At 45.4% G+C, this 18958-nt stretch overlaps 1 protein-coding gene across 3 annotated transcripts in view; it reads left to right on the forward strand.

The window, feature by feature from the left end:
- The window catches only part of Lrba (LPS responsive beige-like anchor protein), a 561905-nt gene extending 544770 nt beyond the window's left edge, over positions 1 to 17135 (forward strand). For 2 of the 3 annotated variants that reach the window (XM_059265567.1, XM_059265565.1), the window contains exons 53-56: positions 4662 to 4763; positions 8343 to 8539; positions 12164 to 12315; positions 16912 to 17135. In XM_059265567.1, coding sequence (XP_059121550.1) covers positions 4662 to 4763; positions 8343 to 8539; positions 12164 to 12315; positions 16912 to 17002 — 542 coding nt within the window. In that variant the 3' untranslated portion in view covers positions 17003 to 17135. The remainder of the gene's footprint in view (positions 1 to 4661; positions 4764 to 8342; positions 8540 to 12163; positions 12316 to 16911) is intronic. The other variant, XM_059265566.1, reaches the window with a different exon arrangement.
- Positions 17136 to 18958: the final 1823 nt, after the last annotated feature.

Below are 18958 nucleotides of genomic sequence, written 5' to 3' on the forward strand. Positions count from 1 at the left end.
TTACCAGGGGATAAAGGAAACATTTATCAGCAAAAGCCATTTCCTTTCTTGATTTGCCGTTGTGGCGAGCCACATGAGAAAGCCAGGTCTTTGGTTCTCACGTGAATGTTCTTCATTAATCAACAGCAGCTAATAGACAAGCTGTATGTGTAGAATACAAGCACCTACCTCCGGGAAGCAACCGTGTAGCCTCCATAGTGGCTAACTTTGGAGGTTTAAATACTTAGGCTTAAAACCTCATTATGCTTTTTTTAAAGCATACCTAGATCCAAAGTGACTTGTTTGTTTGTTTAAACAAAATCAACTTTCGTATTCTATTTTGGTTTTCTTTAGATACACGAGATTTTACCAATGTGGAAAACTGTATCACTGGTGTTAAAGACTCTGTTAATTAATGTTAAATGCAGAATATGCATGCAAAACACTTGTAATAAGTGCTTGAGTTTCAGTGGTGGTTTTAACTTTTAAAATCATTTACAATTTGTAGGATTTTGGTAAAATAGGAAAAACTTGATTTCGGATGTTTTGCTTTTGCAGTGTTGGGATTGACCCCAAGGCCTTATGCTATTGAGCACTGTACCATTGCGTTGCACCCTCAGACACCAGTGACCATTGTAAATCAAGTCACTTTCAAACAAAAGGCCATATTGTATTCCTGTCCTTATTTTCCAGTGTGTCACAGAATACCCGCAGCCTCAGTAAACATTGCTAAGTGAATGCCAGAGTGAGGGAATGAGAAAGTGAGCAGCGGGATGTGTTGACTTGTGACCAAGGAGCCATCACTTGGCATTCGTGGGAAGAAGGCATTTTGTACTTCTACGACTGAGAGCAGGAACATGCAGAGCCCACTTTGTTCATGTAGCTGCTGTGAGAGTGCAGCGTGCTGTGGGCCTGCTGCAGCCCACGAAGCCCTCATGAGGCCCGCACTGCACATGCCGAAAGCCTCACTGTATAGGACTGGGGCGGTGATGCAGAGGATAGCAAGACCTTCCTGCACTTCAAAAAATAGCCAAAAAGTGTATTTTACACGAATTAGTTATCTCCTTTACATTAGTGGAGGTAAATCTTGGGAATTGTCTTTCTCATCTGCTGTTTATGAACAAGGCAGTACAGGAGTTACTTTTCCTCTTTCAGATATGACATTCTAAGAAATTCAGACTCCCTTTGATAAAAATATTGAATGTTATGAGGAGGATAAGACACCCATGTAGTAATACAGAAATGCATCCCTCTCCCCAGGGTGTTAAGCTAACTCTGCTCGTGGCTGCAGACAGGCCCGGTGTGCACACTGACAGGGTCCTGGAGCTCCTCGTGTTTCCGCTGGGCTCCTCAAGGCCTGCACTCTTCCCGGGGCACTGGCTGTTGTGTGCTGAGAAAAGCACATCTGTAGAGCTTGCGTGCCTGGGTTTTGTGGCAGGCTTTGGGCTGTCTTTAATCTCATTTGGCTTGTTCATCTTCTTCTAAGGCCATCCCTAAAGATGCCCTGAGTCTCCCTTTCAGCTTTGGTAGGATCTGCATCAGTAGTCATAAAACTGCTCTCACACAAAGACCCTTCCTTTGAAGTACGCGCTCCAGCTTTTCAAAGCAGTCCTGGAAGTCTGTCCTTTTTCTCTTTTCATTTTTCTTTAAGAAGTTTGAAGTGTGGCTTCTTAAACTACCAACAAGATAAATTTTCCCCCAGCATTACTGAAAGCCATGGCGACTTTCACACAGTCAGACTTTAAAGGGTTTAAGGGGACCTGTGGTGCTTTATGGTCCAGGCTTCAGCAGATCCTAGATCCTGCTCTCAGAGAGAGCAGAGGTACAGACTGTCGGCATCCATTAATGAGTGAAGGTTTTTATCAAAAGAATTAACCTGGCATTTTTCTGAAGACTTTCCCTGTTCTTTCAGTGAGATTGGTAATGCCTTTGGAATCTGAAATGTAATGCATGTGCGGAATCATCTTGTCTGTACTGATAGCCCCCCTACCATCCTGGTTGGAGCTGACAAGTGGCCAGAAGGAGCAGCCCCAGAGCTGACAGGAGGCCTATAACCAGAGCCATTTGCTCTTGGCTTTTCACAGAGATACAGTGGGGCCTTACCTTTCTTCTCTTTGCTATCACCTGGCTGCTCTAGAGCCCAGGAGGTGATGTAGCCTGTGTATCTAAAGAGAAATGAGAGATGCCACTAGCCCCTTAGAGAACCAGTGTTCTGCCGCCGATGACCCCCCCCCCCCGCCGCCGCCTTTAATTTCATTCTAAGTGATTCCCAGTAATATCCGCTGAGCTCAAGCAGTTTACATCGCTTTCGTTTAAATCCCGTATCTTAGAATTATACTGGTAATAGTGAAATATTAATATTTAAAGCCCTTGGTTTATTGGGACTTATAAAAATCCAACTGGTTTTATTTTGAACATACTTTTTGATAAGGAGAAAGTGTGAAGAATGCTCTGTCTGTACTTCAGATAAGGAAGCTGGAAATGGCTTTTCTTCTTTTGTGTAGTAGACTTGGGAATCAGAAGCCTTACATGTTTGTTCCTATACATGAGGCAACTTGAGCACAGCTGGACTTGTGTTCTGTTGTTATTTCTGACTGTAAATCCAGCTCTCTAAGCAGCAAGTGGCCTGGCTCTCCCTTACGCGTTCCGTTTGTCGTGTTACTCGAGCCTGTGTTCTCCGGCTTCCCTGCCACCCCCTTCGTACTTCCTGAACTGTCTAACCTGTTTCCTGGACTAGGAAACACTTCGCCAACAAAGTCCCGTGCTCAGCACTCCTTCTTAGAGATCAGACCCGAGGAAAGGAGAGCACCTTTTCTAGCCTGGCGATATTTTGTACGTGTATCTTCTGACTTCCGTAGTGAAAGCGAGGTGGTATATTTGCATTTGGGAAGCTAGTATTTTGTAAGCAGAACAGACTAGTGAATTGTGTTTGCAAAGGAGGACGTTTACAACTTAACCTCTTTTCTGAGGTTTCCTACCTTCTGATTTCATACTTCTAGATTATTCTCAGTTCATCTCTTACATTAAAAAAGAAAATAGTTGAGATCAGTTTCCCTTTCTCCCTTCACTAAGCTCCTGAGAAAATATTCTTAAATCTAGAAACAAAAAAAAAAGCATTGGCTACCTAAAGATATCATCTGGCCCCTCCATGACCCATCTGTCCTTTGTTTATTTTGGCTTATATGTAAATTGCTCTCATTTTTCATTTATTTTCCTTCAAAACTTCACTTTCCACTGAGGAAAGATTATTTAAGTTAAAACACAAATCTCACCACCATTAAAATCATTTGTAATTTATGGAAACAAAAAAGGAACAATCATACTGAAAATGTATTCCTTAAATCATAATGATTTTAATGGTTGATTTAAAAAAAACATTCCCAATAGATATAATTAGACAGTAATTTCAAGAATAACATAATGCTATTTTTGTGGAATTTAGAATATGACAAGTAGGGGGTTATGGAGGGGGCCATGAATGATGGCTAACATATTAACTTCTTAAAACATAGAATGTTTGTTTCTAAATCTCATGATTTTTAATACAAAATTAAGTAACTTAGATGGGCTTATATCATTTGTTTCTTTGAAGGTCCCCCCCAAAAAAAAAATTTTATGGACTTAAGGAGAAAAAAAATGGTCTCTGAAAGATTCTTTTTTGTTTGGAAAATATCAAGTAGACAGTCTAATAAGTTAGGTATGTTCCTCCTATATATACCCAACCTGAAATCAGATGAAACCAGGCCCCTGCTTCCATTTGTCCCTGGCCCATTAGTCTATTAGCTGAAATCTTGCTTTCCTTCTCTAGGGATATGGGCTAGCCTGGGTCATTGAAGAGTGCCAACAGAATCCCGCTTGCTAGTTGTCTGCAGAGGCTTCGTCTTTCAGACTGTGAAAGTAGAGGCTGAGTTTAGTTTAAATAGGGTACTTCTGGCTAAGTGCAGAATCCCTTGTGTCCTTGTGGTGCAAGTTAAGTCACAACCGAAACCTGTGGCTGTGGCCCTTCTCTGAGCTGTGGCCAGTTTGGACTTTTACTCACAGAGCAGAGAGAGTTGCTTTTCTCTTCCGTTACTATATTCCCTCTCCTCCACCCTCTTTCCTCCAAACCACCCAGCGCCATCAGGAGAATTACACAGGGGTCCGTCATGCTCTACTAGTTGATGAGAATGTGGGGAGGGAGGTACTCTGTGAGAAATTCACATCAGAAAATACGCAGCTCTTGGGTGTTTAGAGAAAGGCTGCTTGGAGATCGGAACCCCACTTCCGATTATCTGCTAGGGAGTTGCAGTAGACTATGGAGAAGACAGGGAGACCTTTCTTTGAAATGTAAATTGAGCCTGAGTTCTTGCTTTTCGTTTTGATTTGCTTCATTGTAATAATTTTTGGACAGAATCTCAGATTATATAGGCTTGGCATAGATCAGCCTTGGGAACAAATTATTTCAGCTCTATCAGTGGTCTTGGGGGGGGGGGGTACTGTGGTGCTACATAATCAAATAAGGGTTCTTGAAATTCAGAAACATAGACTTCAGAATCAAACTCTTAGCAAAGTTTGGATCTAGTCCTAAAATAAATTTTGGACAAATTCAAAACTCTGCAGCTTTTGCATAGATCATAATTGACACCAAGTTATTTAATCTTTGTACACTGGGATTGATTTGTCTTTTTTTTTCCTTGATAAAGGTGAAACCACCACCCCTCGGGCCATCCTCACGGGCCATGACTATGAGATTACCTGTGCTGCCGTCTGCGCTGAGCTGGGCCTGGTGTTGAGTGGGTCTCAAGGTAAAGTTGTGGTTTGTACAAAGTGTTGGCTGCTCTTAGGATCTATTAATGTGAACAGAAATGAGATTGGTTCCTGTTCTTTAAAGCTCCAGACTGTTACGGTAGCCACACAGGGCTACTTAAACGTAAGTTAGCTAAAATTAAATGAATTAAAAGTCACATTCCTTAGTAGCAATAGTTACGCTTGGGGATGGGCTAGAGAGGTCCACATACGACCAGAACATTCTCACGAGGGCCAAAAGCCAGGTTTTAGCTCCCTGGTCTAAAGGATTTAAGATACTCTATAGACAGCAGCCAATTAGTGTTCTCTCCATGAAGCAGGAACAAGGAGCATCTTTGTGTATGTGTTTATTTCTCTGACCTCCAGTGAGCTGAATGGAAATCCTGACCCCACCTGTATTGTGTGTATGCCTGCATTCAAGCCACAGCATGTGTGTAGAGATCAGATGGCATGTGAGAGTTGGTTCTTTCCTTCCATCATGTGGTTCCCTGGGATTGAAATCAGGGCATCAGGTTCAGCAACAAGTCCCTTTACCTGCTAAGTCACCTCAGCAGCCCCTGGCCCTGTGTAACTTCCGGATCTCAGGACTAGGCAGTTCTGAAATGACAGACACTGGAGTGGAAAGGACCTGGTCTGCTGGGTGCTCTGCTGTTAGCACTATCTCGTGTTTGGTTTAGAGAGTCCAAGTGCTCCTTCCAAGAGCACATGCATCACATTGGGATCCTCCAGCAAAGGAGCTGTCTTCAGTCAGAGCCTCTTCCTCCACCATAAGTCTGCCCATCTCTCACCCTGCTATGCTGAAGACAGAGCACAGAGAATGTCTATCACCTCAGAACACAGATTATTTGAGTCACCATATCTGTGGCTTGAACTGTAGCAGTATAGCTAACAGAGTAAATATTTAAAGTTTTGCTTTGAAAAGTGGAGTTGGTCAAAGCAGTGAAAAAGTAATATGATTTCTTAAATTGTATCTAAACCTTAAAATTAACTACTATTACAGATCATCCTTGCTTTGCATAGTAAAATGCCATGCAAACAGAAATCACACAAAATTATCTAAGACACTGTCTCAGTGGGGATTTTTTTAAAATCATTCTTCCATGGTCTAAACTTTTAGCAAAACATTCAAAAATATTCAGGCATGGCACACACCTTTAATCTCATCACCCAGGAGGCAGAGGCAAGGTAGATCTCTGCAAGTTCAAGGCCAGCCTGGCCTATACATTGAGTTCCAGGACAGCCTGCCAGGGCTACATAGTAAGACCTTGTCTCTAAAGCAAACAAACTGAAAACTAAAAACAAACTCAGCCATGCAGATTAATTTCTTTGTGAAACAGTTCTCAGGAACAGAGGAACAGTGCACACCACTTGTCCTGGGGGCCTAAGCATCTTTTCTGTGCCTTGGGGAATTGCCAGTCTTCTTCTGTGTGTGCCAGCTTCTCACTTCTCTTTTGTTAGATGTCATGAAATACCCTCTAGAGTTCCCTTAATGGGAGGCTTTTTTAAGTATCATTTCTTCTGGACATCATCAGTCCTGTTAGACTTTGCCGAGTTACCCCAACAACTTTCCTTTGTTCATTTCCTGGCTACGTATCTAGTGTCTTGGCAACATCTGAAGCTGACTCTGCTCTCTCTACATAAAACTCCATTTATATTCTCTATTGAAGCTCATCATTGTTGACCAGTACCCTTTTCTGGTTATCTACTATTTTAGATTTATTTATTATGTATACAGCATGTATGACCGCAGGCCAGAAGAGGGCACCAGATCTCATTACAGATGGTTGTGAGCCACCATGTGGTTGCTGGGAATTGAACTCAGGACCTCTGGAAGAGCAGTCAGTGCTCTTAACCTCTCAGCCATCTCTCCAGCCTGGTTATCTACTTTTATAAAATGCCATATGGTTATCACTGAAACAAGGAGGCAACACAGCCGCCATGCTTGCTGTCTGGGTGTGAGCTGAACAACAGATACTGGTTACAGATGTGCCTTGAACACTGTGATCTGGGGGCTCCCCACAATGCTCAGCTGCTATTAACATGAGGGTTCATGGACTGAAGAGCTAGCTCCAAAGTGTGCTTTATACAATTGCTGTGATAACTGAAATGTGAACTGTGTGGTTGTGGGGCTGGCGAGCTGTAACAAGTTCATGTACGCTGGAACTGTGCAAAAACAAAGACATGGCTGGGGTTTATGTTGGAGAACACCAAAAATGTTTACCTCTGGGGTGCCCAACAAAAGCAGAGAGCCATCCTTTGCAAAGGCATGCTGCCAGTAGCCATGTGGAGAGCAGGCAATGATTCCGTGTGGCCCAAAGTAAGGCAGGGCACAGACCCCCGTCCTCCCCATCTCTCAACACTTACACACAGTTTGGGTCTCCTTTCCTTTGCATATGGTGAGTAAACAGTAGAAACAGAACAGCCCTGGTGTGTGTTGGGGGTGGTGTTCAGCAGTTCCTGCCCTGGGCTCATCAGCCTAGGGTGCCCCTGGGGAGTTGAGAGTACTGGAAGTCACTGCTTGCTAATTTAGGGGCATGAGGAAGTAAGGTCACTCAGTTTAATAGTGGCCAAGGAACCCAGTGTGGATTTAGAGATTAGAAGATGTTATCAGGGCCTCCATTTCAAAATCAAAGCTGTGAGGAGTGGGTGGAAGCTGCTCTGGTCGGCTGCATCAGCACTGACCCAGTCTGCTCTGGCTGGGCTGTGTGGTGCAGCAGGTATTCCATGTGCCTGGCTGCAGCAGGTACCCCATGTGCCTGGCTGCAGCAGGCACCCCATGTGCCTGGGTGCAGCGGGTATTCCATGAGCCTGGGTGCAGCAGGTACCCCATGTGCCTGGGTGCAGCAGGTATTCCATGAGCCTGGGTGCAGCAGGTACCCCATGTGCCTGGCTGCAGCAGGTATCCCATGTGCCTGGGTGCAGCAGGTATCCCATGTGCCTGGGTGCAGCGGGTATCCCATGTGCCTGGGTGCAGCAGGTATCCCATGTGCCTGGGTGCAGCGGGTATCCCATGTGCCTGGGTGCAGCGGGTATCCCATGTGCCTGGGTGCAGCAGGTATCCCATGTGCCTGGGTGCAGCGGGTATCCCATGTGCCTGGGTGCAGCGGGTATCCCATGTGCCTGGGTGCAGCGGGTATCCCATGTGCCTGGGTGCAGCGGGTATCCCATGTGCCTGGGTGCAGCGGGTACCCCATGTGCCTGGGTGCAGCAGCATTTGCATCCCAGCCTCCCATGAAGCTGCTCTGGGATTGGGAACTCTTCCTTTTGGAGTTCTAGCTTCTCCCCATTCGCATCCTAATGAGTTTTATAAAGTAACTTCCTGGCTCTGAGGGGAGTGAGTATGTGTAACTTGGCTTCTTAACCTGCCAGTGGAAAGCAAGAGCTGGTCAACATAAGGACAGGATTTTGCAAAGTACCTGACACAGGACAGCTTTCTGAGGCTGTGTACAGCTGTACCATGGCACTACAGCCCAGCTGATGTCTAGTTCCCTCCATTCACTTACCACTCCTCCCACAGAAGTACACCGCCCACCATGTCTGTTTTCATTACATAATTTGCTTCTTGTTCCTCTTCCCAGAAGGGCCATGTCTCATACATTCCATGAATGGAGACTTGTTAAGGACTTTAGAGGGTCCTGAAAACTGCCTGAAGCCAAAACTCATCCAAGCGTCACGAGAGGGTCACTGTGTCATCTTCTATGAAAACGGCTGCTTCTGCACCTTCAGCGTGAACGGGAAGCTGCAGGCCACCATGGAGACCGATGACCACATAAGGGTGAGTGCCACAGGCTCCGCAGATTGCCAGTTTTACTGGGAAGCGTGACTGGGAAGAGGGACAGAGCTCACTGAAGAAACCTAGTTTTGGACAGCTGGGGCCTCTTTCCCATGCCAAAGGGACACCATTAGATAGCACTTAGAGGACAGGGTCATGGATCGGGTCAGCTGTGGGACATCAGTCAGTGGATGCTCCTGGGAGATGGCCACAGTGAAGCCAGCCTGATGGCTTTCAGTGGTTCTCGTGCAGTTTGTTTCTCTTTCTCTAAGGTTTACCGTGCACCAAAGCTAAACTAGACTCTACCGAAAACTGGTCACATCTGAAGGGCAGCACTGGAAGGATTGTACATTCTTGGGCTCAGCAGCTGATGGCTGCCCTGGCATGCTGCAGAGCTGGGCATCAGATGACAGGAACCACTTCCCTTTCTGTCTGTACAGAATGTGAAGCTAGTGGACGCCCAGGTCCTGCTTTGCTCCTCAGGCCAGCTTCCAAAGCAGTAGAGGTTGAGGAAGAGAGCCAGGGTGTTCTTTCAGGATAATTTTTCAAGATCCCTTCCTTCCCATCTCCAGGCTGCTGTGTATGTTATGGGCGTGGGAAAAGCTGGGGTGTCCTGTCATTTTCTAAGATGGGAAAGGAGGTGCATGTGACCATGTCCAAGGACACTGGGGTGGCAGCAATCGGGCACTTCAGAGAGTGCTGTAGACCGCTTCTGCACATGTCCCTCATACCCTCTACCCCTGGGTGCCTTCCATGCAGTTCTCCCAGGCGTAATGTGACGACCTCTCCTCCCAAGGAAACTCCAAGGTCTAGAAGTGGTGAGCAGCTCTGCACACAGGCCTCACTGGTCCAAAATTGAAGGTCCCCGGCTGCTCCGGGACTTCCAGTTTCTTGGTCCAGTGGCCATTTCTCCCCTCTCACTTGCTGGTTGTCCAAGAGTTACCTCCACGTCAGACGCATGTGCACAGGCAAAACCACTCTGCTTTTATTTCTCCCTTATTCCCCATAATCTGCCATTTAAGCCAAGTGCACATCAGCGGCCTCTCCTCGCCTCCTTTCCTTGCAGTAATAATGTTGATAATCTGTCACTTTGAGCTGCGATTATATTGTCAGCTACGCTAATAAATCTGTAAAAATAATTTGAAGCTGTTCACTGCTAGAATAGTTTCTGTGGTGTTCCAGTTAGACCAGAGGCTCTGGGAAGAGCCTCCAGGCAGCAGCAGGGGGCTCTTGTGGCCTGTTCACACTCACAGGTTCCCCTGTACCCCGAAGCCATCGGGTTTTTTTCCCCCTGTGAAACTCCCCACTGGATTTTAGACCTAAACAATCCATTGCTTTTCCCCAGCATGCCAGTACTTTATCATCCTAACTTGTAAGTGGCAACCCTGTGATTAAAGTGAGCTAGCTCCAGAGGGTGACACTTTCCCAGCTAACTGCCTTAGGAGGAAAGCAGGGAGACTGCAGGCTGGAACCCCCAGTATCCAGAAATCAAAAGAATCTGCCACTAGCCCAAACCCAAAACTCATTTGACATACCAGGCAGCCTGGCAGCGTGCACAGTACTCAGGGTTTCCCCCCGTCTTTGCTCTGATGTCATGTTGCTCACTGGCACTTGGGTTTAAAGAGCTCACCGTGCATTGGCTGCACACTCTGCAGTACTGTAATGAAGAGCTTTGATTGAAGCAAGCAGTCCCTCCAGGGCAGCAAGGCTACATCATAAAGTCTAGCCACCATTTCCCCCACGAGAACTGCCTTTTCTCTTGATCCCAGGCTGGTTTAGGATGTGGGCATCCCCAGCAGACTGCTGTGGCCTGCCAGTGTCCTCAAGCACCAGTGCGGCCGTAGCACCCTCCAAAACACTTGGGATCCAGGGCTGAGTCCGAGCACTCCTGGGGCTCCTGCAGAGCTCTAGAGCTGAAGACAGGGCTAGAGTAGGAGCTGGTGAGCAGACTGCACTGCAGCATGGAGGGGCGTGGCACAGGAGGTACTTGTGGGGTTCACATGCCACAGGAGGGTAATGGTTCCCTGGAAGAGAAGCTAGGACAGTGGTTCTTACCTTGGGAAGCACCAGGTGGATGAAGATGCTCTGAAGATGCTGTGCATCTGAAGTCTTCATTTCACTTCGTTCCAGACACAGACAGGCTTAGAGATTCTCACCAGAACAAAGAACTGAGATTGCTGGGTTTGTTTTAATACAGCGCTTACCCAGAAGAGAGTCTCAGGTAATGCTCTGGTCTCCGCTGCAGTTCCCAGACCCCCGAGACTGCGGTTTGTGATGAATGGGGCAGGATGACTTTTAGTCACGTTGGAAACTCTTAATCCTATGTATCTAGTTAATGAGACTGAGAACATGTAAGCTGCAACAGAGTTGTCGCCCATACTTTTTTTCAGATGTGTGTCTGTGTTTCTGTGGACTACTGACAGTTGGCATCCATGTGAACTGAATACATAGCAAACAGTCCTTTCTTTCCTCTAGTTTTTAAAATTGTCACGTAATCAACATCGAAAGTGTTGATGCTGACGTTAGGGGTGCAAAGGCAGGCAGAGGCTGGTCTGCAGAGGGCAGCAGTCGGTGTGACGTGGCCACTGTGGGCAAGGACGAAGGGCTGGCTGCTCTGCCACCCGCTCTGGGAAGGCCAGCCTGTGACCTGGACAGGGGAGCTGTGGCAGGAGAGCGGGCCTTCTGTCGTGTGGGCACACTTTCTGCAAGGGGAAAGCACCTGTCCGGGGCTTTGAGGACTCCATGCACTTTGTTCAGCTGTCATGACAGTGGCCACAGGCAGAGGGGTGTCCGGAGTCCTGACCAAACCTTTGGATGAGCATTTAGACTAAGAACCATAATACTCATGAAACGTGGAATTTTTGTCTCAACAATTAAAAATATAATAATGCAGCTGGGGATATAGCTCAACTGATAGCGTGCCTGTCAGCTTGTCCAAGGACCTAGGTGTGCGGGTGCTTGCCAGAACTCCCAGAACTCAGGCTGTCTTCAGAACTCATCCTCAGCTACATAGGGTTCTGGACCATCCTGAGCTCCATGAGACCACACTTCAAAAAAAAAATCACATTCGGCCCACAGGCTTTCTTAGGGAGTGGAGGAATATTACAGAATCAGAACACAGATTTCAAGCCGAGCTTATCTGTTCAACAAGGTAGGAAACTAGTCATAGCCTAAAGCGGACCATGAGGTAGGTTACAATACTGGCAGCCTGGGGCCTAACTCCTACGGGAGTTGTGGCTCTCAGTGGCATCCCCCCACACACACTACCTTCAAAACCCAGCAGGCCTAGGGAAGGTGCAGAAGCTGCCTGTGCTCCCCTTGGCTAGGTCAGGGAAGGCAGTGGCTTAGCTCATCATACAAGATGGACGTGCTTCCAGGGAGCACATCCACGTGCTGGTCCCATCCACAGCCCATCCTCCCAAGGATTTGTAGAACCGAGTCTGTGGAGCAAAACACACAACACTGTAGTGTTGCCTAACCGTGTCCTGACTTCTGAACAATGGCAGGCCTTCCATAATTCTGTGTCCTGAGAACTAGGGATCACTTCTGCCCCAGCCACCCTGCCATCCCACAGCCGGGCTGCTGTAGCAGTCACTAGTCATAGCACTGACTGTTGCTGTCTCACAGGCCATGCAGCTGAGCAGAGATGGGCAGTACCTACTCACAGGAGGAGACAACGGAGTGGTTATAGTGCGGCAGGTGTCGGACCTCAGGCAGCTCTTTGCTTACCCAGGCTGTGATGCTGGAATCCGGGCCATGGCCCTTTCTTTCGACCAGAGGTAGGTGACACCAGAATCCTGACCTGTTATCACAGGAGCACTGAAGACTGGTGGGAATCACTTGAAGTGACCTAGGGCTGGTGGAGTCCCGGAGCCATCTACACAATCCAAAGAGCTAACAAATCCATGAGTTTCTAAGCACACTTTACGAAGTGTAAGTTTCTGATGGCTCTTAGGTAAAACCAGGCTCTCAAAAAGAGATAGGATTTAAGCCACAAAGGCTCAGGGACTGCCTGCCATAAGGCTTGCTAGTTCACCTGAGCTAGCTCCTGGCTTGCTCTGGAGATCCCATCTCTGCCTCTTCAATGCCAAAGGTAAGTGCTGGGGATCGGAACTCTGGCCCCACTTGCCCACCAAGGAACTTAACCCAGCTAGCCATCTCCTCAGCCCCAGCTTTTTCTATGTCTTTAACAAGATCTTTAAGGGCTGTCAAATGTTTACTGTGAACACCTTTGATGTCCACCTCTGGAGAGATCTGACTTAATGTCCTGAAGCCTCTACAGTTGTAAATTTGAGGAGGACACTGTTTTTCTAGCGACGTACACTTAAAATATAGCCATTTCTGTTAACTGCAGATTTTCGTTATGACAACATATGCATAAAACTTCCCACCTGAACTACTTCTGATATTCTGTTTCATGGCATAAAGTACATTCAGCCTGTTGCAGCTGCCACCACTGTCCCTCTATAGTCTACAGAATTTTCCATCATTCCAAGTACCCACTCACCTAGTTCCACCTCCCCCACCACCCCAATTTTATCCCCAGCCCCTGCTCACATCCATCCTACTTTCTCTATGAAACTGCCCTTTCCAGCCACCTCCGTACATGGAAACTTACAGGATCTTTTTAGAGCTGGCTTGTTTTACTTAGCAAGTTTTCCAGGTTTCGTGTTGTATTATGTCAGAATCCTGATTTTTTTTTCTTATATTGTTATATGCATATTCCATTTGTCTGCCCTTTTGTGTGTGGGCACCTTGGGGGTTTTTTATGTGTATGTGGTCTGGTGTGAACAGTGGTGTACAAATGCCCACTGAAGTCCCTCCTTACAGTCCCTCTGGGTCTATACCCAGGAGTGGAACTGGAGGGTCATATAGTAATTCTGTCACTAACATCTTGGAGAATCCCTGAGCTGCTCCACAATTCTACATTCTGACCAGCACTGCACATGCTCCTCCTCTCTCTCAGCGGCTGTGACCCGCTCTCACAGTTTCACAAACAGTCCATGTTGTCTTCACGCTCATCAGTGCTCTTTAAATGGGGAACTTTTATGAGCTACATTTTCTGTCTTTGGTCGTTTGTGCTTTCGATATCTCTTAAGAAATCACCACAAGCCGGGCGGTGGTGGCACACGCCTTTAATCCCAGCACTCGGGAGGCAGAGCCAGGCGGATCTCTGTGAGTTCGAGGCCAGCCTGGTCTACCAAGTGAGTTCCAGGAAAGGCGCAAAGCTACACAGAGAAACCCTGTCTCGAAAAAACCAAAAAAAAAAAAAAAAAGAAAAAAAAAGAAATCACCACAAATACCGGTCATGAATGTTTTCCTGTTTTCTTCTCGCTTCAGTGTATTGAGGTTTTCGCTCTATTGTTAGTTTCACTTATGGTGGGGGGGACCCACTGCAATCTGCATGCACTTACATCCTTTCCTCCTGGACAGTGTGCTCCTTCAGGAGTGTGTGCTAGCTACTTTTGCTGTTTCTGTCACTACAACACCGTGGTGTAACGAGTTTTTGGAGAGTCCTCTAAATTCTCCCCCTTTTCTGGATATCTCTTGGCCATTTGGGGTTGAAGTTCCATATAAATTTTAGAGTGAGTTTTGCATTATGAAAGATTTCATTTTGACAGGGATTGCAGCAACTTGCTGATCACTTTGGGATATTAGTATTAACATATCTAACATATCTAAGACCAGTCCACACACATGACATAACTCATTTGTTTCTTCCAGCACTGTTTTGTGGTCTTCAGTGTATAAGCTTTCTGTCTCCTTGGTCAAATGTATTCCTAAAGATTTCTTAATTTATTATGTATATGGTGTTCTGTCTGCATGTCTGCCTGCAGGCCAGAAGAGGGCACCAGATCTCATTATGGATGGGTTTGAGCCACCATGTGGTTGCTGGGAATTGAACTCAGGACCTCTGGAAGAGCAGCCAGTGCTCTTAACTGCTGAGCCATCTCTCCAGCCCAAGTTTTTATTCTTTTTAATGCAACTACAAATGTTAATTGTTCTTAAGTTCACTTTTGGATTATTAGTGTATAGAATTGCTGCAGGGCATCATGGTATATACCTCTAATCCCAGCACTCTATAGGCTGAGATAGTGAGTTCAAGGCAGCCTGGGCTACACAGCGAGGTCCTGTCTTTAAAACATAAACCAAAAAGCAACTGATTTTTATATACCCACAACTTCTGAGTTCATTTTTAAGCACTAACAGTTTTGTGTGGAGTCTTGAATTTCTACATGTGAAACCACATACCTTATGACAGAGATCATTTTATTCGCTTTCCGATTTAAATACCCTCCCCTTTTGCTTAGCAGCTATGTTGGGACATCAAGCATTATACTGAATAAAAGTGGTGAAAGTGGGCATCCTTATTTTATTCTGATGGTGTAGAAATCCATCTTTTCACCGTTTAGTGGGATGTTGGCTCTGAGGTTTTCAGAAATGCTCTCACCTGGTCATTTATTTCTATTCCCACTTTACTAGTAAAAAAAGACACTGAATTTTGTCAAGTGCTTTTCCTGCAGCAGTTGACACATGGGTTTTTATTCTATTAATGCTTTTGGATATATTTTACACCTTGAACTGCCCTTACATTCCAGAGGAAAACCTCATAGGCCTGGTCTTTAATCCTTATGAGACATTAATGGGTTTAGTTTCCTGGCGATTGGCATCGGTACCCATCCAGAAAATAATACTGGTGTGTAATGCTCTTTAGTGTTGGCTTGTTTGGCTTTGGTATCAGGAAAATGGTAAACACCAGAAGTATTTCTTCCTACTAAAAATTTTTGGAGGAATTTAAAAAAAAAAGTGATAATTTCCTTTAAATTCGTGGTAGGATCACTATATCACGTGGCCTACAGCTTTTCTTTACTAAGTGCATCTTTATACCTCATCTGAGCTACTGAATTTGTTGGTGTGCAATATTCTTCATAAGCTCTCATGTTCCCTTTAGCTCAGGTTGTATCAGTTTTGCAGATCTCTTCAGGAAGTCCATTCTGACTTCCTGCTATTTTCTTAAAAGTTCTAGCTGTGGCTTCAGTTTACTCTTTTTCTAGGTCATTAAGGTCTAAAGTTAGGTCTGTAAGATTGTGTCTTTTCTAATGTGTTTTAGCTACAGCCTTCCTCTTCTCTCTGCCCTTGCTGTCCTGTTAGTGTGGCCTCTGTTTGATCTTAGATGCACTGTTAATGTCCATGCTTATGTATTTTCCAGTTTTCACTGTTAGTGACTTCTAGTCACTTTGCACGACTTCACAGTAAATCCACAACACTTGATATTGCTGCTTCCCAAAGGCTGTTCCATGTGCACCGCAAAACAAGTGTATTTTGCTCTTGTTGGCTTGGTGTTTGGTCTGTGTGGCTTTTGGTATTTTTGACATTCTTATCCATCTGTCTGGTTATTCTCTGTTTTCCAAAGTAGGGTATTAAAGCCTGTAACTGACTGGAGAACCATCTCTTTCTCCCTTCCTTCTGTGAATATTTGCTGCACATCGTTCCTGGGGCTCAGATGCTCACTGTGCTGTAGTAACATTTAGTGGTGCTGTCTCTTGCCACAGTGCTTTTGACTTAAGGCCTCCAGACATCAGGGCCACTTAAGTTCTCTTCCTACTACTGCTTGCCCATCTGTTCATGTGCTCAGCCCATGTGTTCTTCAGCTGAATAGCCTGTACACCACTCCTCCGGGTTATTCCTCTTCATCCACTTGGCCAGGTTTAATCTCTGACATGTGATGACTGGCTGTGGGAGGACTTGCCATTTGCCCCATTTCCCCAACTTCATAGTGATCGATTCCAGTTTCAGTAAGAAGAGCAGGAAGGTACTGACTATAACTCCCTAAGAGCCGGCCCTGACCAAACTCTGCAGGGAAAGGGCTCAGGAGCAAAGCCACCTCTGGCTGTCTCCATCTGTCCCTGCATCACTTTCTCAGGACAGGGGAACAAGCCGCTCCTGTCTCCAGTGATCACCACATCAGCTCCCTGGGTTACAAGGACCAGGTCTCTACCCAGAGGTTAGAGTCCCCTCCCCCACCCTAAAAAGGGGCAGCATTTTGCCCCCTTGTTCTCAGTTCTGCCTTGCCAGCAGCGCTAGCTCTGGCCCTTGACTGTGTGCTCCTTCCAGTGGCAACTGCTCCGTGGGTTTTCTCCCGACTCTGACGCCTAGAAGATGGTTTCCAGCAGGCTCCCTCTGTGGAAATGATTTTGTTCACAGTTCAATGATAGTCTGCGGTATCTGTCCCTTTCACAGACCATAGATGGTCCCTGTGGTGTCAAAACCAGTGCCCCATACACCAAGCTGACTTGGGTCTACATGTCAGTCACCAAGAAAAGCGTCCCGGGCAGCAGGAATACAGCCCTGTAACCCGTCTCCATCCCTCGCAGGTGCATCATTTCTGGCATGGCTTCGGGGAGCATCGTTCTGTTTTACAACGACTTCAACCGCTGGCATCACGAGTACCAAACCCGATACTGATGGTGATAAATGCACCTTGGTTCTGTCCCAGGCTGATCAAGGAAGGACTCTGAGCATCATTCTATAGAAATAGCTGTCACATCTGAATGTAACTTAAATTTGCTTGAACAAGCAAAATATTTTTAAAAGTTAATTGCTATTTTTGTAGACTTTGCTTGACATTTGGGGGGGGGTGGGAAACAGCAAAACAGAACTGACTGCTGGTTTCTGTAGTTTTAAAAAAATCTATATTTTTAGTCATAATGAAATGTCTATTTTCACCAATTATGGATACAGACAGTGGCGCCAATAATCCCACTAATTCTAACTATGTTGTGAAAAACATTTCCCATTTATCTGTAACCTTGAGAAATCTGATTTTAGCAATAGGGAACTGAACTCTAATACTGGGACAGGGGGATTTTATTCTGTACTTTGTCCTGTATTTTTCTAGACAATTGTGCTTCTCCAGTGCTGAAATTTCTAGGATTTTAATAGTAATGTTTAAATTATGACAAATGTAATTTAAAACATCTCAGTGAATTATTTCTATATTCTTCTTCTTCAAGCATGTGTTAGACCTAGAAAATTATGGTTTGGGGAAGGCGATTTTGTTTTACTGTGTGGTAAACAGCAAAGATCTAAGTTATAGCAATCATAAAATAGTCACTACTTTTTCCTGGTCTGGCCTCCTCATGGCACAGGGAGATGATGGAGACGCTCTTGGGCTCACAACCTGTTTTCTTTTACGAGTAAATGTAAGTACCAAAGCCTGCCCAGGTCACTGTGCCCGCAATGAGGCAGAGACAGGTGGGGCCCCTCCCTCGACCCCCACCATCCTGGCATGAGATTGGGGCTACCAGGTACTGTGCTGAGCATCACCCACCTACCCTCTATTTGTTATGAAACTCTATCTTCCTTTTGATTAGCAATTTGTACTAAGAAACAATGTTATTTTGGTGTCATAATTCTACTTTTTTCTAGTAGATTGCTGTATGGAATTCTGTGAAAATATTTGAGAAAAGGTCTGTATTACATAAATAAAAATCTTTGTATGTTGTGAACTTCTGAGTTGAAACTGAACTTCTGTCTTGGCTTCCTGTGTAGTCTGCCTGAACCTCTTTCCCCTACACATTTAGATGTCTCTAAAGCAAAGATCTAGAATGAAAATTTCAGTTTGACAGAAAAACAGAATAAAATGAAACTTGTACATAAGTTGTTGGAAATGTCTTTTTCACCCATACATTTTCAAACATGGATGAGGTAAATATTCACAAAGAAAATGTCACACTGGTTCTGCTCAGTCTGTGAGTGGTAACCAATGAAAGAGACTCCCTGGACAAAAGACAAGAATGCTTTCTCGTGACAAATTGCTCTGTGTCTTACTGGGACTTCCACAACCAAACAAGGGCCACTAAGACTTACCAACATTCACAAACCATTAAGAAAAATAATAATAAATAGCAAAACATGGGAGTAGGAAATGCTGATTCCCAGCTAGAGGTTAACAGGAGTATTTCACTTTGGAAATAAAGGGGAATGAGGTAGAAGAAAAGCAACTGCATTATGTCCCAGCAGGACACAGGCCTCCTGGAGCCATAAAGACAGTGTCCACCATCTTTACAGCTCAAAACAGTGGGAGATTACCTGAGCTGGAGTAATACTCCATAAAAGAAAAGTCATACACACTCTTACATGCCTAGCATGAACCAAGGACTTCTTAGTGGCAGGTCCTGTTTAACACAATATTTCTTCCATTTGATCCAGTATTACTTATGGTACCCAATTTTAACTATTTTCATTAAAACAAACAAAAAAACCTCATATTACGTCAAATAAATGAAAACCAATTAGAACAGCAGTCAAGGAGGCCAGGGATGAAGGTGATAAGCTCTGACAGGAGGAGCCTCAGCCACACTTGTGGCTGGCAGGCTCACGTTCTCCACGGTGCATTTAAGCCTGACTTTTAAGACACAT

This window comes from Peromyscus eremicus, chromosome 6, assembly GCF_949786415.1.
Source record: "Peromyscus eremicus chromosome 6, PerEre_H2_v1, whole genome shotgun sequence".
Classification (NCBI taxonomy): Eukaryota; Metazoa; Chordata; class Mammalia; order Rodentia; family Cricetidae; genus Peromyscus; species Peromyscus eremicus.